Here is a 26,190-nt window from a genome sequence, read left to right as displayed (position 1 = left end):
CTTAAGGCACTGTATAAATGATAGCTATTATTATTATTATTACTTCCAAAACCCTTCCCTCCACTTTTCATTCTTTGCTGAAATAATCTTCCTAAAGAATAAGTCCAGAGGTGTGGACAGCCAAGATTAGCAGATAAAAGACAGGAACTTGCTGGAACTCTTCCAATCATTTCCTAACAACTCTAACACACACCTCAAAACATATTCTAAAGCAGCAGAATCCCCAAAAGGATGGAGTGAAACAATTATCAGCCCAGGTAAAAGGAGAATTCAACCCAGCCCAGTGTCTAGGCAAGTCATCAGGAGGCCCCTAACCCCTGCACTGGTCAGCAACTGAGGTTCTGTGGCCCCAGTACAATGAGACAGCTATGAGACCTTCCATCCCAGGTACAGCAGGTAAGTAGCCAGGTCCAGCAGGACCAGAAGTCCTAACACTATAGACCCCAAGGGCAGATTTCTGATTCTTACTGCAAGAAGTCTGGGACAGTGCCCCCTTGCTATAGAACTCAGCTTTAAAAGTCATAAAATAAGTTGGAAAATGAACCCACCTCCTTCCCCAACCTATCCCTATCATAAGAAAGCTACCATGGCAATAAGGAAGAGAAAAAGACCAACTAAGAAGGAGACAATGTCAACGTGCAAAGCCTCAGAGAGAGAATTAAGAATTGGTCTTAGACTCCAAAAGAATGCTTGGAAGATCTCAAAAAGAATTTTTTAAAATAAAATGAGAGACATAGAAGAAAAATTGGCAAAAGAAATGAGTTATGCAAGAGAATCATAAAAAAAAAGAGTGAATAACTTGGTAAGGGAAACACCAAAAAAAAAAAAAGATAAAAGATGTACAAAAATTCACTGAAAAAAACAACTCCTTAAAAATAGAATTAAAGGGGTCAGCTAGGTGGCACAGTAGATAGAGCACTGGCCCTGGAGTAAGAGTACCTGAGTTAAAATCCAGCCTCAGACACTTAATAATTGTCCAACTGTGTGACCTTGGGAAAGTCACTTAACCCCATTGCTTTGCAAAAAAAACAAAAACAAAAATAGAATTAAAAAATAAAAATGAAAATAAAATAAAGGGGGTAGTTAGGTGGCACCAGCCCTGGTGAGATCAAATCTGGCCTCAGACACTTGATACTTAGTTGTGTGACCTTGGGCAAGTCACTTAACTCCATTGCTTTGCAAAAATAAATAAATAAATAAAAATAGAAAAATAGAATTGGAAAAGGAAAAGAAGTTACAAAAGATAACAAGAAAATTATTCTTTGAAAATTATTCTTTAAAAATTAGAAGTGTGAGGGGAGGCTAGGTGGCGCAGTGAATAGAGCACCAGCCTTGGAGTCAGGAGTACCTGGGTTCAAAACCAGTCTCAGACACTTAATAATTACCTAGCCATGTGGCCTTGGGCACACTTAACCCCATTGCCTTGAAAAATCTAAAAAAAAAAAAATTAGAAGTCTGCAACTGGAAGCTAATAACTCCATAAGACTTCAAAAATCAATTAAACAGACTCAAAAGCAAGAAAAAACATAGAAGAAAATGTAAAACATCTCATGGGACTTGGAAAATAGATCTAGGAGAAATAATTTCAGAATTATTGGACTACTTGAAAGCCATGATCAAAAAAAGTCTGAACAGCATCATTCAAAAAATTATCAAGGAAAACTTTTCTGATGTTCGTAGAATCAAAGGATAATAGTAATTGAAAGAATCTATCTTTCACCTCCTGAAAGAGATCCTAAAATGAAATATTGAGGAGACACAGACAGGATTACATAAGTTTTAGCAACTTCTACATTAAAGGGTCAGAGGCCTTGGAACATGATATTATGGAAAGCAAAGGAGTTTGTTTCACAATTAAGAATCACCTATGCAACAGAACAGAGTATAATCCTTCAAGGCAAAAAAATGGAAATTCAATGAAATATAGAACTTTCAAACATTCCTGGTCAAAAGTCCAGAACTAAACAGAAAATTAAATTTTCAAATACAAGACTCAAAAGAGGCATAAAAGAGAGGCAAGAAAGAGAAAACATAAGTTATTCAGGAAGGTTAATCTGTTTATAAACCTACATGGAAAAATGTTACTTGCAACAACTCTTAAGAACTATAGGGCAGGGGGTGGCTAGGTGGTGTAGTGGATAAAGCACTGGCCTTGGAGTCAGGAGTACCTGGGTTCAAAACCAGTCTCAGACATTTAATAATTACCTAGCTGTGTAGCCTCGGGCAAGCCACTTAACCCCATTTGCCTTGCAAAAACATAAAAAAAAAGAAATATAGGGAAGTTAGAAGGAGAAGAATGCATAGAGAGAGAAAGTGAAAGTGTAAGTTGACTTTTATGATATGATTTAAAAAAATTAAGGCTTGTGAAAGAGAATTGCAGGCTGCTAGGTGGCACAGTGAATAGAGCACCGGTCTTGGAGTCAGGAGTAACCTGGGTTCATATCCGACCTCAGACTTAATAATTACCTAGCCATGTGGCCTTGGGCAAGCCACTTAACCCCATTGCCTTGAAAAATCTAAAGAGAGAGAGAGAGAGAGAGAGAGAGAGAGAGAGAGAGAGAGAGAGAGAGAGAGAGAGAATTGCACTGGGAAATGAGGGGAGAGGTAGAATGGGGAGAGGGTGTATAAATTCTCTCACGTAAAGAGGCACAAAAGGCCTAATAATATAAATGAAGGAAGGGAGTGGGATGAGCACTGAACTTTACTCTCATTGGAATACATAGAAATATGTCTTACCCTATAGGGAAATAGGAGGGAAGAAGGGTAAGAAAAGGGAGGGAGCTGTAGAAAGGAGGGCAGATTGAGGGAGATGGTTATCAGAAGTAAACACTGGTGAGGGAAAACAGGGTGAAAGGAGAGAGAGGGAAAGAGAGAGAGAGAGAGAGAGAGAGAGAGAGAGAATAAACAAAGGGAAAAGAGATGAATGGAAATACACAGTAAGGACAACTGTAAATGTGAGTGGGATGAACTCACCCATTAAATAGGAGCAGATAACAGAGTAGATTAAAAACCAGAATTCTACATTATGTTGCTTACAAGAAATACATTTAAAGCAGAGAGACATATAAAGAATAAAGGTAAAAAACTGGAGCAGAATATATTATGCTTCAACTGAAGTAAAAATAATAATAAAAACAAGGGTAGCGATCTTTATCTCAGGCAAAAGAAAAAATAGATCTAGATAAGAAAGTAAACTACATCTTGCTAAAAGGTACCATAGACAAAATAATATTAGTACTAAACATGTATATATATATTATATATATATACTGAATGGTATAGCATCCAAATTTTTAAAGAAGTTAAATGAGTCACAGGAGGAAATAGAAAGTAAAACTAACCTAATGGAAGACCTCAACTTTTCCCTCTTAGAACTAGATAAATCTACTAAAAAAATAAATAAGAAAGAAATTAAGGAAGTAAATAGAATTTTAGAAAACCTAGATATGTTATACCTTTGGAAAAAATTGAATGGGAATAGAAAAGAATATACCTTTTTCCCAGTGGTACATGATACCTACAGGAAAAAATTGAACATATATTAAGGCATAAAAATCCCACCATCTAATTAAGAAAAGCAGAAATATTAATTGCATCTCTTTCAGATCATGATGCCAGAAATTACATTTAATAAAGATCCAGGGAATGATAGATTAAAAATTAATTGTAAACTAAATCATCTTTATTTGGAGTTTTTTGTTTTTATTTTTGCAAAATAATCAAGGTAAAGTGACTTATCCAGGATCACAAAACTAGTAAGTGTCAAATATTGGAGACTAGATTTTTACTCAGGTCCTTCTGATTCCAGGGTCAGTGCTTTATCCACTGTACTACCTAGATGCTTCTAAATTATCTAATCCTAATGAACTGGTGGGCCAAAGGAAAAAAAGTCATAGAAACAATCATTTCATTAAAGAGAATGACAACAATGAGACAACATACCAAAATTTATGAGATGCAGCCAAAGCAGGGGTAGCTAGGTGGCACAGTGGACAGAGAACCCACCCTGGAGTCAGGAGGAACTGAGTTCAAACCTGGTCTCACACACTTAATACTTACTTAACACTGGTGAGGGAAAACAGGGTGAAAGGAGAGAGAGGGAAAGAGAGAGAGAGAGAGAGAGATCCAGCCAGCGCAATTTTGGAGAAAACTTATGTCTCTAATTATTTACATTGAATAAAGTAGAGAAAAAGCAAATTAGTGAATTGGGCATGCAACTTAAAAATCTAGAAAAAGAACGAATTTAAAATCCCTAATTAAACAGAAAATTGGGAATTCTGAAACTGAGAGATTAATAAAATTGACAGGAAGAAAACCATTAAACTAATAAATAAAATGAGGAGTTGGTTTTATGGAAAAAAAAAACAATAAAAGGCAACTGGATAGCACAGTGGATGGAGGCACTGGCCCTGGAGTCAGGACTTGAGTTCAAATGTGACCTCAGACACTTAATAATTACCTAACTGTGTGGCCTTGGGCAAGCCACTTAGCCTTGCGAAAACCTAAAAACAAAACAACCCCCCCCCCAAACAAAACAATAAAATAGATTTAAAATTAGCTAATTTGATTTAATAAAAAGAAAGAAGAAAACAAATACTAGTATCAAAAATGGAAGGGTGAATTCTCTACCAACAAAAAAAGAAATTAAAGCATTAAATATTTAACTATTAAGTATTAACTATTTTGCTCAATTGCCTATAAGTCTGACAACCTAAGTGAAATGAATGACTATTTACAAAAATATAAATAGTCCAGATTAACAAAAGAGGACATCAAATACTTAAATAACACCATTTTAGAAAAAAATAAATTGAACAAACCATCAATAAACTCCTTAAGAAAAATTCTCCAGGGCCAGTTAGATTCACAAATGAATTTTACCAAACATTTAAAGAACAATACATTCCATTATTATATAAAATATTTGAGAAAATAGACAAAGGAAGAAATCCTACCAGATTTTTTATGACACAAATAAAGTACTGATACCTAAAGCAAGAACTCAAAGAAAGCTATAGACCAATTTCTCTGATGAATATTGATGTAAAAAATTTAAATAAAATACTAACAAGGGGTTTACGGCAGTATATTACAAGGATCATGCACTTTGATCAGGTGAAATTTATAAATGTAATAAAAGATTAGTTCAATATTAGGAAAAGTACCAGAATAATTGATCAAATTAATAACAAAACCAAAAGATATTAAATGATTACCTCTTTTTTAAAAAATATTTATTTATTTGTTTATTTATTTATTTATTTATTTTCATCCATTTGTACATGCATATTTCCAAGTTACAAAATTTCCCTCCACCCTCCCTTCCTACCTCCTTCCCTCAGCAGGAAACAGTCAGGTTATCATTTTATATACATATTTTGTTAAACATGTTTACAAATTAATAATTTTTTGGCATGAGAAATTAGGATTAAGGGAAAGAGATACATGAGAGAATTTTTTTAAAGTGTTCATCAGATTTGGAAGGGTTGTTTTTTTTTTCCTGTGTGTTTTGTTTTTCTTCCTCTGGTTGGGGATAATATAATCCTTAACCAGTCAAATACAATTGTCTAGCTCTCTAAACTGTCTAGAGGAGTTGCTTCCATTATATTATTGATGTGTACATTGTTCTCTTGGCTCTTTATTCCTTTTGCTCAGCATTAGATTCCATAAGTCATTCCATGCTTCTCTAGAGTCCGACCATTTATGATGCCTTATAGACAATAATATTTTATAGTATTCATGTACCATAACTTGTTTAGCCATTCCCCAATTGATGGGCATCCCCTCAATTTCCAGTTCTTTGCCACTACAAAAAGAACTGCTATAAATATTTTGGAATATGTAGGACTTTCCCCATTTTTTTGCAGTTTCTTCTGGATATAGTCCTAGAATTGGAATTGCTGGGTCAAAGGGTATGAACAGTTTTATTGTTCTTTGGGCATAGTTTCATATTGCTCTCCAGAAAAATTGGATCTGTTCACAACTCCACCAGCAATGCATCAATGTCTCAATCCTTCCACAACCTTTCCAAAATTGATCATGTTCCCTTTTTCTCATCTGGGCTAATCTAATAGGTGTGAGATGATACTTCATTGTTATTTTAATTTGTATTTCTCTAATCAATAGTGATTTGGTGCATTTTTTATATGATTATATATAGCTTTAATTTCTTCATTTGAAAACTGTCTGTTCATATCCTTTAACTATTTATCAGTTGGGGAATGACTTGTGATCTTATAAATTTGATGCAATTCTCTATATATTTTAGAAATGAGACCTTTATCAGAACTCTAGGGGTGTGAAGATTGTTTCCCAGCTTTCTGCTTTTCTTCTAATTTTGGCAGCATTGATTTTATTAATGCAAAAACTTTTTAATTGAATATAGTCAAAATCATTCATTTTGTAATTTATAATGTGCTCTAATTCTTGTTTGATCATAAATTTATCCCTTTTCCATATATCAGATAGAGTATTTTTTTTGTCTATTAATTTATCTATGGTATCATTCTTTATGTCTAAATCCTGTACCCATTATGACCTTATTTTGGTATAGGGTGTTGAGATGTGAATCTATGCTTAGTTTTTGCCATACTATTTTCCAGTTTTTCCAACAATTTTTGTCAAATAGTGAGTTCTTAACCCAGAGGTTGATGTTTTTGAGTTTATCAAATAGTAGATTGCTATAGTCGTTTACGACAGTTTCTTTTGAACCTATCCTAATCCACTGATCCATAACTATTTCTTAACCAGTACCAGGCAGTTTTGATGATTACTGCTTTATAGTATAGTTTTAGATGTGGTAGAGCTAGGCCACTTTCCTTTACACTTTTTCCCCATCATTTTCCTTGCTATTCTTGTCCTTTTGTTGTTCCAGATAAATTTTATTACTATTTTTCTAGTTTGGTAAAGTAACTATTTGACAGTTTGATTGGTATGGCACTGAACAAATAATTTAATTTGTCATTTTTAGCTCAACCTATCCATGATCATTTGATATTTTTTCCAATTATTTAGACCTGACTTTACTTGGGTGAGGAGAACTTCATAATTGTGTTCATACAGTTTCTGGGTTTGTCTTGGGAGACAAATTCCCAAGAATTTAATCTTGTCCACATTTATTTTAAATGGAATTTCTCTTTCTATCTCTTGTTCTTGGGCTTTGTTGGTCATATGTAGAAATGCTGATGATTTATTTGGGTTTATTTTATATCCTTCTACTTTGCTGAATTTGTTCATTGTTTCAAAGAGTTTCTTAGATAACTTTCTCAGGTTCTCTAGGTATACCATGCTAACATCTGCAAAGAGTGAAAGTTTTGCTTTCTCATTGCCAATTCTGATTCCTTCAATTTCTTTTTCTTCTTTTATTGCTACTGTTAACATTTCTAATACTAGATTGAATAGTAATGGTAATAATAGGCATTGTTGTTTCACCCCTGAATTTGTTGGAAATGCTCTGAGTTTGTTCTCATTAAATATAATATTTGTTGATGGTTTTAGATAGATACTATCTATTATTTTAAGGAATACTTCAGTTATTCCTAAATTTTCTAGTGTTTTTAATAGGAATGGATGTTATATTTTATCAAAGGTTTTTTTCAGAATCTATATTGAGGTAATCATATGATTTCTATTAGTTTTACTATTGATATGTTTAATTATGTTGAGTGTTTTCCTAATGTTGAACCATCCCTGCCTGCCTGGTATAAATCCAATCTGATCATGGTGTGTTATCCTGGTAATAACTTACTGTAGTCTCATTGCTAAAATTTTGTTTAAGATTTATGCATCAATATTCATTAGGAGGGTGGCTAGGTGGCCTAGTGGATAAAGCACCGGCCCTGGAGTCAGGAGTATCTGGGTTCAAATCTGGTCTCAGACACTTAATAATCACCTAGCTGTGTGGCCTTGGGCAAGCCACTTAACCCCATTTGCCTTGCAGAAACGTAAAAAAAATAATATTCATTAGGGAGATTGGTCTATAATTTTCTTTGTCTGTTTTGGCTCTTCCTGGTTTAGGTATCAGCAACACATGTTGGTGTCATAAAAGGAGTTTGGCAGAACTCCTTCCTCTCCTATTTTAAAAATAGTTTATGTAGAATAGGAATTAATTGTTCCTTAAATGTTTGGTAGAATTCACTTGTAAATCCATCTGGACCTGGAGACTTTTTCTTAGGCAGTTTATTTATGGTTTCTTCAATTTCTTTTTTCTGAAATGGGGTTAAGTATTTATTTCTTCTTCTGTTAATCTGAGCAGTTTGTATTTTTTTATGTTATTTTGCAAGACAAATGGGGTTAAGTGGCTTGCCCAAGGCCACACAGCTAGGTGATTATTAAGTGTCTGAGACCAGATTTGAACCCAGGTACTCCTGACTCCAGGGCCGGTGCTTTATCCACTGCACCACCTAGCCGCCCCTGCAGTTTGTATTTTTGTAAATATTTATCCATTTTATTCATGTTGTCCAATTTTGGCAAAGTAGCTCCAAATTATCTCTTTGATTTCCTCCTCATAAGTGGTTAGTTCATCTTTTCCATTTTTGATTCTGACAATTTGGTTATTTTCTTTCTTTTTTAAAAATCAGATTAATAAGAGGTTTGTCTATTTTATTGGCTTTTTCATAAAATCAACTCAGTTTTATTTATGAGATCAATAGTTTTCTTGCTTTCCATTTTATTAATCTCTCCCTTGATTTTCAGAACTTCTAATTTGGTATTTAATTAGGGATCTTTACTTTGTTCTTTTTTCTAGTTTTTTTTAGTTGCATACTCAATTCATCAATCTCCTTTTTCTCTGTTTTATTCATATAGGCATTTAGAGATGTAAAATTTCCCCTCAAAACTGCCTTGGCTGCATCCCATAAAATTTGGTATGATGTCTCATTATTATCATTTTCTTGGATATAATTACTGATTGTTTCTATTGTTTGCTATTTGATCCACCCATTATTTAAGATAAAGTTATTTCATTTCTAACTAGTTCTTGGTTTATCTTTCCATGACCCTTTAATACATGTAATTTTTATTGTATCATGGTCTGAAAAGTGTGTGCTTATTATTTCTGTCTTTCTGCATTTGATTTTAAGGATTTTGTGCCCTAGTACATTGTCAGTTTTGGTGAAGGTGCCATGTACTGCTGAGAAAAAAAGTATCTTCTTTTCTAGCCCCATTAAGTTTCCTCCAGAGGCCTATTATATCTAAGTTTCCTAAGATTTCATTCACCTGCTTAACTTCCTTCTTATTTATTTTGTTGTTAGTTTTATCTAGTTCTGAGAGAGAGAGAGGTTGAGATCTCCCAGTATTAAAGTTTTGCTGTCTATGTCTCCCTGTAATTCACTCAGCTTTTCCTCTAGGAATCGGATGCTATTCCACTTGGTGCATACATCTTCAGTAATGATATAGCTTCATTTCCAATAGTGCCTTTTAAGAAGATGTAGTTTCCTTCCTTATCCCTCTTAATGAGATTGATTTTTGCTTTTACTTTGTGTGAGATGAGGATCGCTACCCTAGATTTTTTTTTACTCCCACTGAGGCACAATATATTTTGCTCCAGCCTTTTACCTTTACCCTGTGTGTATCTCTTTGCTTCAAATATGTTTCTTGTAAACAACATATTGTAGGATTCTGGTTTTTAATCCATTCTGCTATCTGCTTCTGTTTTATAGGATGGTTCATCCCATTTACATTTACAGTTAGGATTACCAATTCTGTATTTCCCTCCATGCTATCATCTCTCTCCATTTATATTTCTCTTTCCTTTTCTCTTATTCCTCCTCATCACAATTTTACTACCTTTCCCCTTTGACTTTTCTTTTAAAAATTTAACTTTCAGGTTATTTTCACTTATACCTTCTCTTCGCTTTAATCAGTCCTTTCTTCCCTTATCTTTCCCTTCCTCTCTGAAGATTGTTAGATTTTTAAACCCAAATGGGAATGTATTTTATTCCCTCACTAGGCTAAATCTATTGACTAGAATTTACTCAGCATTCACATTCTCCTTTCGTTCCCTCTAAAATTATAAATCTTTGTGCCTCTTCCCTTGGTGTTATTTATCACTCTAATATTATTAATCAGGTATCATCAATCACAATTTGATTATTTGATTGCTTGATTAGCTCCTATTGCTATTAAGCTATCATCACATATTGTTTACTTGATTACCTGATAGGCAGCATTGATTAAATTGAATCAAAATATAATAATCATTTTTACCTTATCCCCTTTTTCAAGTATCTTGCAAGTACACACAATCCTCCTCACAAGCCAAAATATCATTTCTTGAACTATTTGTGCCCCTCCCCCAGGCCTATTTCATGCTTTATTTCCCACCCTCACCACCCAAGCTACTTAATATCTCAATAGGGGAAGAAAAAAAAACTTTTTTGGGGGGGGGGAAGGGTTTGCAAGGCAAAGGGGTTAAGTACCCGCCCAAGGTCACATAGCTAAGTAGGTATTAAGTGTCTGAAGTTGAACTCAGGTTCTCCTGACTCCAGGGCTGGTGTCCTGCGCCACCTAGCTGCTCCTAAAGAAAAAGCTTTTGACAAACTACAACAGCCATTCCTATCAAGTACACTAGAGAGCATAGGAATAAATGAAGCTCTCTTTAAAATTATAAATAGTATCTAAAACCATCAGCAAGTATTATTGGAACAGGACTAAACTAAAAAAATACCTTCCCATTATGGTCAGGTGTGAAACAAGGATGACCATTATCATCATTATTATCCAATATTGTAATATAACATGTACTAAGCATGTTAAATTTAGTTTATTAAAGAAAAAGAAATTGAATGAATTAAAATAGGTAATAAGGTAATAAAACCATCACTCTTTGCAGATGATATGATGCTATACTTAAAAAATCCTGGAAAATCAACTGAAAAACTACTTGAAATAATTAACAACTTTAGCAAATATGCAGGATATATAATAAGCTCACATAAATCATCAGCATTTCTATATGTTACCAACAAACCCCAGCAGCAAGAGATAGAAAGAAAAATTCCATTTAAAATAACTGTAGACAATATAAGGCATTTGAGAGTCTACTGGTCAAGACAAGCCCAGGAGATATATGACTACAACCATGAAACACTTTTCACACAAATAAAATCAGATTTAAACAACTGAAAAATATCAGCTGTTCATGGTTCTGCAAATGACAATTCTATATAAATTAATTTACTTATTCAGTGTCATACCAAACCTACCAAAAATTATTTTATAGAGCTAGAAAAATAGTAATAAAATTCATCTGGAAGAACAAAAGGTCAAGAATATCAAAGGAATCAATGAAAAATATGCAAAAGAAGGTGGCTTAGTCATATCAGATCCCAAACTATATTATAAAGCTGCAATCATCAAAACCATTTGGTGCTGGCTAAGAAATAAAAGTGGTGGATCAGTGGGTAGGTACATAAGACTCAGTTCTAAATGACCTTAGTAAACTAGTGCTTGAGAAACCCAAATTTCCCAGTTTTTGAGACAAGAACTCACTATTTGAGAAAAATAGCTGGGAAAACTGAAAATCAATATAACAAAGGTATACAACAACTCATGCCATATACCATCAAGGTCAGCTACCTCACTGTTGGCAAATTCAACTTGAAAAGTCTGCAAGTCAAGATCAAAGTAAATGGAGTATGGTACATGATTGTGCACTCAAAGTTGAAGTTGAGACACAACAAAATAAGGATAGTTTCTCTGCTGCTTGTGCTAATTTTGGCCTTACAATTAATAATATATCAATTATAGCAAAATAAAAAGTTTGAATACAGTGGATAAGTTCACTTGCCTTGGCAGTATATATTCCAGGGATGTAAACATTGATAATGAAGGTAACTCACACATTGCCAGAGCTAGATTGTGTTTGGGAGTCTTCAAAGGAAAGTAGAGACTGACTACCAAAATGACGATCTACAGAACTGTTGTGCTGACCTCATTGTCGTATGCCTGTGAAACCTGGACAGCCTACCAGCGCCATGTTAGGAAATTGAATCACTTCCATTTGAATTGTCTTAGGAAGATTCTGAAGATCACCTGGAAGAAGATAGCAGACACTGAAATCTTTCTTGAACCCAACTGCCAAGCATTCAAACTTTACTAAAGAAAGGGCAACTCTAAGGGATTGGTCACATTGTTTTAAATGCCAAATGTATGCTTGCCAAAAAAGATCATTTTATACAGGGATGGGGGTCAGGCTAGCAAGGTCATCAGCAAAAGCAATACAGGAACACTCTCAAGGTCTTTCTTAAAAACTTAAGAATTCAGTATGTAACTTGGTAGTCACTGACACAGGACCTCCCAGAATGACATGCCCTCATCAGAGAAGGTGCTGTGCTCTACAAGCAAAATAGAATTAAAGTAGCTTAAAGGCAGTTCAAGACGTACAAGTTTAAAAAACCCACCCTAGGTGTTTGGATAGCTTATTTATTACTGTCTTGAGGTAGAGCATTCTGAGATTATATTAGTTGATCAGCCACAGTTGGACACACTGCAAGACTCTAACATAGTGAATATAATTTTGGTCCTCTTTGAAAACAAACAACAACCAATGTCAAATACCAAGAGAAAATCAAAATGTGTACATGATTAAAACATAAATAAGGATTCTATAAGCAAATTAGGAAACTAAAGAAAAATTTACCTGTCAGATCTGTGAAGGGAAGAATTTATAACCAATCAAGAGATAGAGAACACTACTTGTATAATAGACAGTTTTGATTGTATTAAATTAAAAAGGTTTTACAGAAGCAAAACCAATGAAACCAATATTAGAAGAAAAAATTTTTACAGCAAGTGTCTCTCATAATGGTCTTGTTTCTCAAATATATATACATAATATATATATATATATATAATTGATTCAAATTTATAAGAATACAAGTCATTCCCCAATTGATAAATGATTAAAAAATATAAACATGAAATTTTCAGATGAAGAAATCAATTCTATCTTTTGTTTTATAAAAAGTGTTCTAAATCACTAATAATTAGAGAAATCAAAATTAAAACAATTCGGAAGTACAATCTCACTCCTATCAGATTGACTAATAAAATAGAAAAGGAAAATAATAAATGTTGAAGGGGATGTGGGAAAATTGGGACTCTAAAATATAGTTGGACTTTACAACCATTGTGAAGACCAGTTTGGAACTCTGCCCTAAAGGCTAAACATATATATATATATATATATATATATATATATATATATATATATAGGCTATATATATAAAGGCTATATATATATAACTGCATATTCTTTGATTTAGCAATACCACTACTAGGTCTGTATCCCAAAGAAATTTTTTAATAAAAGGGTAAAGTTAAAAAAAAAAGGTGGTGAACATACATATACATATTTGTATAGAAATGCTTATAGCAGTTTTTTTATGGTGGCAAAGAATTGTAAATTTAGGGGATGCTGATCATCTGGAGAATAGCTAAACAAGTTGTGGTGTGTGATTGTAATGGAATATTATTATGCTATAATAAATGATTTCATAAAAACCTGGAAAGACTTAATGTGAACTGATGCTGAGTGAAGTAAGCAGAACCAGGAGAACATTGTACACATTAACAATAATACTATATAGGGGTGGCTAGGTGGTGCAGTGGATAGAGCACAGGCCCTGGAGTCAGGAGTACCTGAGTTCAAATCCAGCCTCAGAAACTTAATTACCTAGCTGGTGGCCTTGGGCAACCCCATTGCCTTGCAAAAAAAACCTAAAAAAAAACCCCAACCAATAATACTATATAATGATCAACTGTGAATGACATCATTCACAATGATCCAACAAGACAATTTCAAAGGACTCATGATGAAAAATTCTATTCGCCTCCAGAGAAAAATTGATAGAGCTGAATGCAGATTGGAGCATAAGTTTTTAAACTTTCTATATATTTTGGCCTTTGAGTCTGTCTTCTTTCACAATATGTCTAATATGATAATGTATTTTGCATGACTTAACATGTGTAACCCAAATCAAATTGCTTATCTTAGGGAAGAAGAAACAGGGAGTGAGAGATAAAATTTATAACACTAATTTTTTTTATTTAATATTTAAAATTGTCCTTACATGTAACTTGGGAAGAGGTAAAATATTACTTGGTTAAAAAAAAAGAATAAGTCTGATCATGTCACTCCCATGATCAAAACCCTTTGATGGTTCCTCATTTTATCTAGGATAAAGTGCATACTTCTTAGACTGTCATTTTTAAGGGTCCTATTTATCTTTCTAGTCTTATTTCAGGGGGCTCTCTTCCCATTGTGAACTCTGCATTCTAGTCCAATTAGACTGCTAGATGGCCCACAAACTCTTCTCACTCTTTTTCCAGCTATTATGTCTTAGACCAACAGCCTCTTTGCCTGGAACTTACTCCTTCATGTCTACCTCTGAGTACTTGTCTTTTTTCAAGGTTCAATTCATTCATTCATTTGCCTGCATTTTTTGTGAATCTTTCCTGGATCCCAAAAGGTATGTGTACCTCTAATTTCCTTATTATTATTATTGTTTAGTTATATCCAACTCTTAATGACCCAGTGACCATTCTGTCCGTGGGGTTTTCTTGGCAAAGATACTGGAGTGATTTGTTAGTGCGTTTATACAAATAGAGATTAAGGGACTTGCCTAGGATTATACAACTAGTAAGTGTCCAAGGTCAAATTTGAATTTGGGTTTTCCTGACTTCAGACCCAGGACTCTATCCATTGAACTTCCTAGCTGCTTCCCTCTAATTTCCTTACCTTATTCTGATTTGTGTATGTGATGAATGTAAAACTTCTTGAGAGTTGGGACTGTTTATCTTTGCCTCCAGGCTGATTTTTCCAACTTTTATGGAGACTTTTAAAGGTAAAGTGGTTTGCCCAAGGTCTGAGTTATCCAGTAGTAGAGTAGGGATTAGAACCCCAATTTCTTCCTTCCTTTCCCATCTCCCCTCCCCCACCACATTGCAAGGCAATGGGATTGTTTTGCCCAAAGTCAAACAGCTAAGTAAGTTTTAAGTGTTTAAGGCTGGATTTGAACTCAGGTCCTCCCTACTCCAGAGCCAGTGCTCTATTCAATGTATCACCTAGCTACCCCTGAACCTGTTTCTTAATGCCTCCTTTTAGTGTTTTTCCATTACAATAATAGTATAATATATGGTATTAGGAGGAGGCTGATAAAGGTTCTGAGTCTAGCTCAGAGTCACACAGCTACCTATCTGAAGCTGGAACTTTGGTCTTCCAGGCTCAATTTATGCCCTGTGCTACCTGGTGTGATTGGCCAGGTCACAACAAGGAAGACTTATGCTGTGTCAAGGACCTGACCCTAGCTTTCAACAAGGACCAGTGGAGTTACCTTTGGATTTGTGTTATCAAATTTTCCATCAACCACCTACAAAGAAGAATTCTTTCACAAAGAAAAGTGTGAAACAGAACATTTCCTAACTCCCAGAACCCTGGGCCTCTAATTACTTCTCCTAGCTTTGGGTTTTTTGTTTTTCAGTCACTTGCTACACTTAAAAATTTGGGGGCCAACAGAATGAAAAGAGACACAATAAATTTTTGTTAGAGATGAAAAGAACGTAGGAGATCCTTTTGCCTCTTTATTTTCTAGAATAGAAAACTGAGGCCCAGAGAATTAAGTGGCTTAACCAATTACACATTTAGAAGCTCTTCAACAATTTAGATTGGTCATAGGTGAATATGACCTGGGGGTCCCAGACCATTCTTTTAGCCTGATTTCCCTTTCTAGGAGAAATTATAAAGTCAATTATACATTTACCTCTCCTAACTTCCCTTTTTGGGGAATAACACAACGTAAGGGGAGTGGAAGAAGGCCAGAGTTGGAAGACACAAACAAAAATCTTTTCCTTGCTTTACCACTAATGAACTTTAAACAAGTCATATAATCATTCTATGTCTCAATTTCTTTAAATGAGGGTGATAATTCTTGCTTTCCCCTACAAGATTATTTCAAAAATTTTTATCTATTCCAAAGTTGTGGCCAACCTAAGAAACTTTCACATATAACCAAGTGTTGGGGTGGAAGGGTCCTGCTGGTAAATGTTTAACAATTTAGTTCTCAAGGGGGGAATTTTTTATTTTAATCTACATAATTAATATTTTAAGTCTAAGTCAATCAACAAAACAATAAATCAAGCTCTGATGTGAAGTGTTGCTTTCTGACTTAAGTGCTCATATTGCACATCATGAAAATTTGTGATTATGAAATTGTGAAAGTTTCACAATCAGCTTTCACAAACTGGTTAGCCCTGACTTCAGCGTGCCCCTGTGTCTAACACACTCATTTTATAGACTAGTAAACCAAAAAGCAGAAAAGGGACTTGCTCAAGGTCTCATAACTAATAAATGGACAGAGACAGGATATGAACCCAAGTCTTCTGACTCCAAAACTAATACTCCACTAAATCCCAGGGTCTCTGAAAGGAGGCATGTATAGAAAAAATTTAGTAAACAAGAAGGGACAGCTAGAAGGCACAGTGGAGAGTGTGCCAAGATAAGTTCAAATCTGGCTTCAGACACTCATTAGCTGTGTGACTTTTAGGCAAGTCATTTATCTTGTTTGCCTTAGTTTCTTCATCTGAAAAATGAGCTGGAGAAGGAAATGGCAAACCACTTTAGTTTCTTTGCTAAGAAAACCCTCAATGAGGTCATAGAGAGTTGTACGCAGCTGAACAAAAAAGTGATAGGGTGAAATCTAGAAAAGGTTATAGACTAGGAATTACCTGGGATGCTTTCCAGAACCCCTATGATCAAGACTTCTAACAATAAAATTCTAAGCTATATGTTCACTTAAACTCAATCAACTTCTACAGTCCTTCTACTCAAATCCTCTATTCTAGTAAGACAAACCTATATTTAGCTTCTGGGGGGTTAGGTGGCACAGCAGACTGGACCTGGAGGTAAGAAGAACTGAGTTCCAACTCAGCTTCAAACACTAACTAGTGGTGTGACCTTGGGACAAGTCAATCCTCAACTGTAAAATGGAGGTAAAAATGGTACCTATTTCCAGGGTTTCTGTGAAGATCAAATGAGACAACCTTTGTAAAATGCTCAGCACAATATCTGACCCAACAAGAAACACTCACATGGAGGTCAGGAAAAACACAAGGACACACACACAAGGTCCCTTTGAAGAACTTTGATGGTGAGACATGGGAGACCCTGTCCCAGGAACATCCAGCATGGTATGCCCACATTAAAGAAGGTGTTGCACTCGGTGAGACAAGTAAAATTGCAGTAGCTCAAAAGAAACATGAGATATGCAAATTTAGAGACTCCTACCCAAATGTTCACATGGCTTTTTTGTGCCCCATACAAGGGTAGAGCTTCTGAGCTTGTACCGGTCTGATCAGCCATAGTGGGACACACCGTACCTTGACCCCAACATAGTAATGCCATCTTGGTCTTCTTTGAGAATGGACAGCAACCAGATTTATAAATGTTACTTATTATGTCTATATGTTATTATTATTATCATTATAACCTCTAGAAAGTCTCTATCCTTATACCTATAATTTACTCAACAGGGAAGATGAATTGAAAATTTGCATTGATGGATTTGTTATCTAGCAGCTTCTTGGCTTGTCTTTCGTAATGTTTTGACTACATTCAGAAGACCTGATTTCCTAGTTCTGTGACTTACTACCTATACCTATCTTAACTTGGGTAAGTCATCTTGGTTGGACTCAATAATTTCTTTTTTTTTTTTTGCAAGGCAATGGATTAAGTGACCTGCCCAAGGTCACATGGCCAGGTAATTTTATTAAGTGTCTGAAACCTTATTTGAACTCATATTTTCCTGACTCCAGGGCCTATGCTCTATCCACTGTGCCAACTAGCTGCCTCCTCAAAAATTTCTAAGGTTTGGTCCAACTCTAGGTCTATGACCCAAGTTCCACTCCACTGCATTAACATTTCTTTGGAAAATAACAATTGCACTAAGTGAAGAGAGATTTAAGATTTGCAAAACAATTTACATACATTATCTCACTTGAGCCTTGAGACAAACCTTTAACATAGGTACTATGCAAAAGTACCTACCTGTTAGGTGTTGTTAGAATCAAATGCGATATTTGTAAAAGCTCTTTGCAAACCTTAAAGCACTATATAAATGCAATTATAATATTACTATGAACCTTGAGCAAGTCACTTTAGTCAATAAATTCCCACTGTGTTACTATGCACCTCTGTTTCTTCACCTATAAACTGGGGCAGTTCTTGCATTACTTATCTCACTGGGTTGTTTTGAGGAAAGTGTTTTGCTCATTGTAAAATGCCATTTAAAAATGAGCTTTTTCATCTAGTTTAATCCCTTCATTGATGATGAAGAAAGCTGAGACCCACAGGGATAATTTGTTCAAAGTATGCAATGAATTAGGGGCAAAGCTGGAACTAAATTGAAATTAAGTCCCCAGTCTTGTGCTCATTTACTGCTTTGAGATTGTGTAGACACTAATGATTATAGCGATGACAATTCCTGGATCCTGACATTGATGGGAAAATCCATATTATACTGTGAATACTCCCAGCCCTTCTCCTTTCCCCAGACATTGTTGTCCCATAAAGAACTAGGAGACCTAGGGGCCTGATCCAGTCATTTAATTCCAATCAGAGTTCCCTCTCCCTCTCTCCCTCCACCATCCCCAGCTTGATCATGTACAGACAGTGGTCAAGGAGGCCACAGTCTGGGGAGGAAGAGAGCCCAGAACTGAGCAGAAAAAAAATACACATATATATGTATATATTATATATATAATATATACATATATAAATTTGTAGAGATGAGAAACCAGGAGTGTTGTGTCAGGTGGTCATGAGGTTGGGGTAGGGTGGGGAGTTGGCAGATTAGGTGGGGAGAGCAGCTAGGGGGTGCCCCAATAAATTACATTCTTTTTAAGAGCTCAGTGTGGGATGAATGTGTGGCTGTAAGAGGCCTGGGACAGGGACATGTGGAAGCTTCCCTGGAGTTTGTCCCCAGTGGCTGGGTTGGTGCGGAAGCCAGAATTCTATCAGACTCTGACTTGAGGCTGTTGATAGAGTGAATATTCCCAGCTAACACAGGGCATTGGGGGGAAGCCAAAGAAAGGGCTGTAACAAGAGGCTCCAGAGGTTGGGGTAGTGAGGAAAGGACCGGATTGAGCTAGAAGAAAGCTCCTCAGCTTGGGGTTAGGACTCCAGCAGCCTCTAAGGGAGTCCCAGTGGAAGAACTACCAGTTTGGAGAGTGTTTGTGGACACCACATTAAGAATCCTGGAATTAGCGCAGTTTGTCTTCGGCCTTCTCTGTTTTTGCATCCCTCACCCCCTTCTTAGCCCAGCTCTTAGTACCTGATTTCAGCAAATGCTAACCCTTTGATAGCTGGATGGGGGGGGGAGCAGGGTCTGGACCCTCAACTAGGGCAAACATTAACCCTTTGTATTTGGGGTGTAGCCTGGGTCTGCTGTGTATGATGGGAAACTAGGAATGATGAAAGGAGGTAGGGGCCACTTAGAACATCACCGAGTGAGAGAAAAATCTCTGGTCTCTAGGCCCTTGACCTGCAGACCCATCTTCTTCCCCTCTGCCATAGGGTACTATGTCTACCTCATCTTCACCCCACCCTTCCACTTCCCTAAGAGGGGGCTGCTCCCACTTAGCAGGGAAAGAAGGTACTTTGGGATCCCACAACTCCTATGTCCAAAGCCCTGAAGCAGGTGTTTGGGGCTGGGTCAAAGAGAGGGTGAGGGCAATCAGAAGAGGGAGGCCTTCTTCTTGAGTTCATTGCGTTTCCACAGAGCCAGTTTGCTGAATTCCTCAGGAGACATGGCAAACACTCTTGAGAAGTCTTCTGCTGATAGGTGTCTCTGTAAGGGGTAATCACACAGGGATTTCCTAAGACAGGGTACCAACAGCTTTATCTGAGACCTTTCTCTTCTTGCCAACCAGCTGAATTGTCTTGAATTTTGAGATAGGAGAGTTCAGACCCAGCAATTCCCCTGTGCCACCCTCCTCCCCTAATGCCATCCTGTAGTATATCTACTGTAGTATATCTATCTGGTCCTACAAACCTCAAGTCTCATCCTGTCCACACCCGGAGGCAGCTTGGAACGTCCCTTGTTGGTCACCACCAGCATCTCATAGGGATAAATCTGCTGGGGGTTGGGAGTGAGGGAGAAAGACTCTTGGGATCTTAGGATTCTCTTAGTCTCAAAAGTCCCCAGATCCCCAGCACCTCTCATCAACTTTCATGGTATATTTGGGTCTCATGCTGTTTCCCCCTCACATTCACCCATTTTCCCTGTTGTCCTTCCAGGTTTAGCCCAGCTCTTCCCCAGGCCCACCCCCATTTCCTGATTGCCTTATTCCCCACTGACATTCCCCCAACCCTCCAGACCCAGAAGCTCCTGGCTCTGCCCCTCACCTTCTGCTCCAGCACACAAGGCAGGGAGTTTCCCCGGTCCATCCTCCCCCTCTGGCCCTCTCCATTCTGCAGGAGACCAAAGCCGCCATGAGCCAGAGTGGGGAGGGGAGACTTCCCCAGCCCTACCCTGGGCTTTTCTCCTCTTCATCAGTCAGCTCTTCAGCCCTTCATTCCCTCCCACCTCCCAGCTGACATTTCCTGGGAAATCCAAATTCCTGACAGGGATCATGTTCCCCTTCGGAGATCACTCACCTGAAGGCCTGTGGAAGAAAACAACCATTGGTCAGGACTAGGCAGGCCCTCCAGACCTTTTACTTGACCCTACTTTCCCCAACTTCTACTCCCCATCCCCATTTCACTACAACTTGCTTCTGAAAGGAAAATTAGTTGTTGCATAGGCATCTCAAGGGACCTGCCAGTGCCTCCCTCCCCAGTGGTCAGGTCTGGGTCTTCCTTTACTCACTTGGACTTCCTGCTTCACTCCCTGATGGACTGAACTCTGTGGACTGTAGCTGGAAAGGACATAATAGGGTCAGAAGTGTCTCTTATCTAGACTCATTACAATAAAGGAGTTTTCCCCTACCTCTATATGAGTAGAGAGGGATCCCTCACTTTTCCCTTGTCTTTAACTTTCACATCTTGGAGACTTACCCGGCTGAGAGTGGTCCGACCATAGGCTGGGAGTGAGGAAGACTTAGATGTTCCTGCATGCAAGGCTGGAAGACAGCAAGATGCCATAAAACTGTCACTGAGGAGGTAGGAAATGCAAGGACTAGAACCTTTTGGCCTATATCTCATATCTACTATCTTCCTTCTCTCCCCCTCTTCCACCTACACTAAAAAGAGGATAATTTGCTTTTTGCAAGGCAATGGGATTAAGTATCTTGCCCAAGGTCACACAGCTAGGTAATTAAATGTCTGAGGTCGAATTTGAATTCAGGTCTTCCTGGCTCCAGAACTGGTGCTCTGTCCACTGCACCACCTACCTGCCCCTAAAAGAGAATAATTCTTGAGGACCATCTGGGATGCCTACCCTGTTTCCCTTTACCTCTTCAGATACTAACTACCTTTCTAGATCCTGCTTAAATTTTATTTTCCTTCTGCATCTGATCATGTCAAACATTCACAGTAAAAGCTTGAAAAATGATGTTCCTTTGTCTTGCCCTATAAAATTGAATTCTAGTTCAATATTTGTTTAATTCAAAGTCCATTGCCTGGCTTTGTAGGCCTTACGCAATCTGGTGCTATGTTATCTCTCCCACCTTATCTTGTTTTATTACTCATTACTCCCTATTCCCAAGCTTTAATTTAACTGTGAGCACCAGACTGCTTTTTCTCCCCAAACACTCTCTGGATTCTCTTGCTTTTGCTTAGGCTGCTCTCTCTGCCTGGAATGTTTTCATTTTCATCTTAGCCCACTGAATTCTTACATATCTTTTAAAGCCTATCCTCAATATGACTTCCTCCAGGAAGGCTTCTTTGATCCTCCATATTAGTAATTAGCACTTAGTTTTGTCCCTATCTAATTAATTTGTTGTGTATTAGATTATCTGTGTTAGCATCTTATTCCCCTATTAGATAATATGTTCACATCCATTCCTGTTAAAAACATTAGAAAGCACAAGAATAAATGAATCTTTCCTTAATAATAATAAATAGCTTCTATCTAAAACCAAGATCCAGCATTATCTGTAATGAAGATAAACTAGAGGCCTTTCTAATAAGATCAGGAGAAAGTAAGATAATCCATTATCATTATTATTAGTCAGTGTAGTGCTCGAAATACTAGTTACAATAAGACAAGAAAAAGAAAATAAGAGAACAAGTATAGGCAAAGAGGAAACATAATGATCACTTTTTGAAGATGATATGATAGTTTACTTAGAGAACTTTGAGTAGTTATTTTTAAAAAACCTGAAGCAAATAATTCCAGTAAAGAATTATTGCTCTAAATCATCAAAATGTCAATATTTTCACAAAAGTACAGCAGAAGAGCTAGAGAAATTCCATTTAAAATATTCTAAGTATTAAATATTGGAGACTCTACCTCCCAAGGCAGACACAGAAACTATAAAAACTTCTTTATACAAATAAATAAAAATTTTAATAATTTGAGGAATACTAATTACCCTTGGGTAGGCTGAACCAATAAAATAAAAATGACAATGTTTCCTCGATTAATTTACTTATTTTGTTACATACCAATTAAACTACCAAAGTTTTACTTGATAGAAGTAGAAAAAAAAACAAAATTTAGCTAGAAAAACAAAAGGTAAAGAATCTCAAGGGAAATAATGAAAAAGTGGGAATAATTAGAGAAATACATATTAAAATAACTCTAAAGTTCCACATCACACCTATCAGATTGGCAAATCTGACAAAAATGGAAGATGACAAATGCAGGAGGTGAAAAAAAGCTATTAATGTACTGTTGGTGGAGGTATGAACTGGTTTAGACATTCTAGAAAGTGATTTTGAATATGTTCTAAAAGTATTAAATTGTGTATACCCAAGAGGATTTTGGAAAGACAATGGACTAGGTCAGAAAATTCCAAGCTCTCTAGATTTCCTCCACAAACAAGTTAAAAAAGCATAGAGTGAATGTAGAATAGCAAAAATAAACAAGAGTTGGGGTAGAATAGTGATCCTCCTGGGACAACCTGAGAAGATCCCAAGAAAGATGGAGATTTGGCTTGAATGAAATGTGACTACCCAAATGGCTCTCTGAAACAGCAAGAGGTTTGGCAACCGAGGTAGGAGGTAGTCTCTGCCTTCGACATTGGAATTCTTACCTCCTGAACAGTATGGGAATCCCCGTATCTGAGCTGGGAAGAAAGGGAACACCTGCTGATAAAGGATGCTAGACCTGGAAATGTTGCCAACATAATCTTGGGCAAGAAGGAACCAGAACACCCCCAGAGGGGACAGAAGCAGTGGTGGGGATACTGGTCATGAACATTTACAGGAGAACTGAGATCTCTGTCTTGATTCTAGATCAGAGGGGAGAATTGAAGGCTATAGCCACTGAAGGTTTCTCATGATGTTTCTCTCCAGCATAGTGTGAGGAGGGACCCCCAGTGTAGCTTATGGGGGGGGAAAGGAGAGTAGAGGCTGGACCCAGGTCAAAGCACCTAAGACCAGAGGCACTATCCCCCACAGTGCAGTACTAGAGGTGAATATAACCAAAAGCTGCTAATTCAAAAAAAAAAAAAAAAGAGAAAGAACCCAACCATAGACAATTACCATGGGAATAGAGAAGACTGAGGTACTTCTTCAGAGGAAGATACTGAAGCAAAAAAAAAAAAAAGTCTATTCTATCCAAATTAAATGGCTACTTGCTCAAAAAGAATTCAAAAAGAATCATAAAAATCAAATAAGAGAGACTTGAGCAAAAACAAAAAGAAAACAAGAACAATCCAATCCAAGAAAAACTAGATTGAGAAACCAATTGGAAAAGGAAATCTAGAATCTTAAGGAAGAAAAAGACTCTTTGAAAATTAGAAATGGGGGGGCGGCTAGGTGGCACAGTAGATAGAGCACTGGCCCTGGAGTCAGGAGTACCTGAGTTCAAATCCAGCCTCAGACACATAATAATCTAGCTGTGTGACCTTGGGCAAGCCACTTAACCCCATTTGCCTTGCACAAAAACTAAAAAAAAAATTAGAAATGGGCAAGAGGAAATTAGTGAAGTTAATAAGAGATCAAGAAATAATAAAAGAAAATAGAAAGAATGAAAAAATAGAAGAGAATGCAAAACACCTCAAACAAAAAATAACCAATCTGAAAAACAGATAAAGAAGAGAAACATAAGAAAAATAGACTACCTGAAAGCTATGATCAAAAAAAAGAATTTTTGTATAATAATACAAGAAATAATTAAAGAAAATTGTCCTGAAGTGTTAGTACATGAGGGGAAAATAGAAATAAAAGAAATTTACCCATCAGCTCCTAAAAGGGATCCTAAAAAGAAAACTAACAAGAATGTTATAGCAAAATTCCAAAACTCCAGATTAAGGAGCAAATATTAAGAGTAACAAGAAAAAATTCTAATTCTAATTAGAATTACAGAAGACCTAGCAGTGGTTAACATTAAACGACTGCAGGTCTTGGAACACCACATATGGAAGAACAAAAGAACTGGGTTACAGCTGAAAATATACACAGCAAAGTTAAGCATCACCCTGAATGGGAAAAATGGACATTCAATGAATTGTGAGGATTTTGTTGCAAAAAGACCTGAACTTAATAGAAAATTTGACATACAAGAACCAAGAAGAAGGTAAAAATCAGAGACTAATTACAAGGGATTCAATAAAGACAAACTGTTCACTATCTATACATGAAAATGGAAACCATATACCCAAGATTATTACTAGTAATTGGGTAGTTTGAAGGAAAGATTAAGGTAGAGGTAAGCAGGATGGGATTATTAAAAGTAAAGAAGTACGGAAAAAGATTAAAAAAAGTTATCATCTTATACAAATGAGTATGAGGGGGAGAACTGATATAGAATTATATGGGAAGGGCAGCTAGGTGGCACAGTGGATAAAGCACCGGCCCTGGAGTCAGGAGTACCTGGGTTCAAATCCGGCCTCATACACTTAATAATTACCTAGCTGTGTGGCCTTGAGCAAGCCACTTAACCCCATTGCCTTGCAAAAAAAAAACACCTTAAAAAAAGATACATACATATAGTTATAAAAGTCTTTTAACTTAAGAAACAAATTAGAGGGAGGGTACTGAGTTAGAATGTGAAGGAATAGGATAAGAGGGTATATAGAAGGATATATAGATCCATGGGGAGAGGATGCATACAAGGGTGTGTTAAGGGAGGGATTCTTGGCAGGGTGGTAGATTAAGGAATAGGAGGGGCAAGGTAGCAAGTAGAAATAAAATAGAGGAGTGAGGAGGGGAATATGTATGTGTGTATATATCTATGTGAAAATTATTTTAAAAAACCCAAGAAACTATATATCTTGAACCCAGTGAAACCTGTACTAGGTACATATGTCAAAGCATTCAGAGACAGAAGAAAGGATTCCTCATGTATTGAAATATTTACAGCAGGGGCGGCTAGGTGGCGCAGTGGATAGAGCACCGGCCCTGGAGTCAGGAGTACCTGGGTTCAAATCTGGTCTCAGACACTTAATAATTACCTAGCTGTGTGGTCTTGGGCAAGCCACTTAACCCCATCTGCCTTGCAAAAAAAAATCTAAAAAAAATATTTATAGCAGCTCTTCTTTTTAGTTGCAAAGAATTGAAAAATGAGAAGGTGCCCAAACATCATTTGGAGAATGACTGAATAAGTTATGGTATATGAATGGAATGAAATACTATTGTTCTGTAAGAAATGATGACAAGAATGATTTCAAAGAAACTTGGGAAGACTTGGATGAACTGATGCAAAGTAAAGGGAACAGAATGAGAAGAACAATTTATGCAATGACAACAATATTTTATTTTATTTTTTTTATTTTATTTTATTTTATTTTATTTTATTTTATTTTATTTTATTTTATTTTATTTTATTTTATTTTATTTTATTTTATTTTATTTTATTTTATTTTATTTTATTTTATTTTATTTAGGTTTTTGCAAGGCAAATGGGGTTAAGTGGCTTGCCCGAGGCCACACAGCTAGGTAATTATTAAGTGTCTGAGGCCAGATTTGAACTCAGGTATTCCTGACTCCAAGGCCGGTGCTCTATCCACTGCGCCACCTAGCCACCCCAACAACAATATTTTAAAGACAAACAACTATGAAAGACTGAGGAAATGAATCAATGAAAT

At 36.5% G+C, this 26,190-nt stretch overlaps 1 protein-coding gene across 8 annotated transcripts in view; it reads right to left on the bottom strand.

The window, feature by feature from the left end:
* Window positions 1-13,334: 13,334 nt before the first annotated feature.
* Window positions 13,335-26,190, bottom strand: part of DMTN (dematin actin binding protein) — a 54,095-nt gene continuing 41,239 nt past the window's right edge. For 7 of the 8 annotated variants that reach the window (XM_074209109.1, XM_074209110.1, XM_074209107.1 and 4 more), the window contains 3 exons: window positions 21,053-21,117; window positions 20,865-20,913; window positions 20,446-20,661 (listed from right to left, as the gene is read on the bottom strand). In XM_074209109.1, coding sequence (XP_074065210.1) covers window positions 20,627-20,661; window positions 20,865-20,913; window positions 21,053-21,117 — 149 coding nt within the window. In that variant the 3' untranslated portion in view covers window positions 20,446-20,626. Of the gene's footprint in view, window positions 19,845-20,048; window positions 20,133-20,401; window positions 20,662-20,864; window positions 20,914-21,052; window positions 21,118-26,190 lie in introns of those variants that run through there. The other variant, XM_074209113.1, reaches the window with a different exon arrangement.

The sequence above is a fragment of the Macrotis lagotis genome, chromosome 1 (genome assembly GCF_037893015.1).
Source record: "Macrotis lagotis isolate mMagLag1 chromosome 1, bilby.v1.9.chrom.fasta, whole genome shotgun sequence".
NCBI classification, from domain to species: domain Eukaryota; kingdom Metazoa; phylum Chordata; class Mammalia; order Peramelemorphia; family Peramelidae; genus Macrotis; species Macrotis lagotis.
The sequence above is the reverse complement of the archived record's forward strand: the minus strand, read 5'-3'. Positions and strand labels throughout refer to the sequence as shown.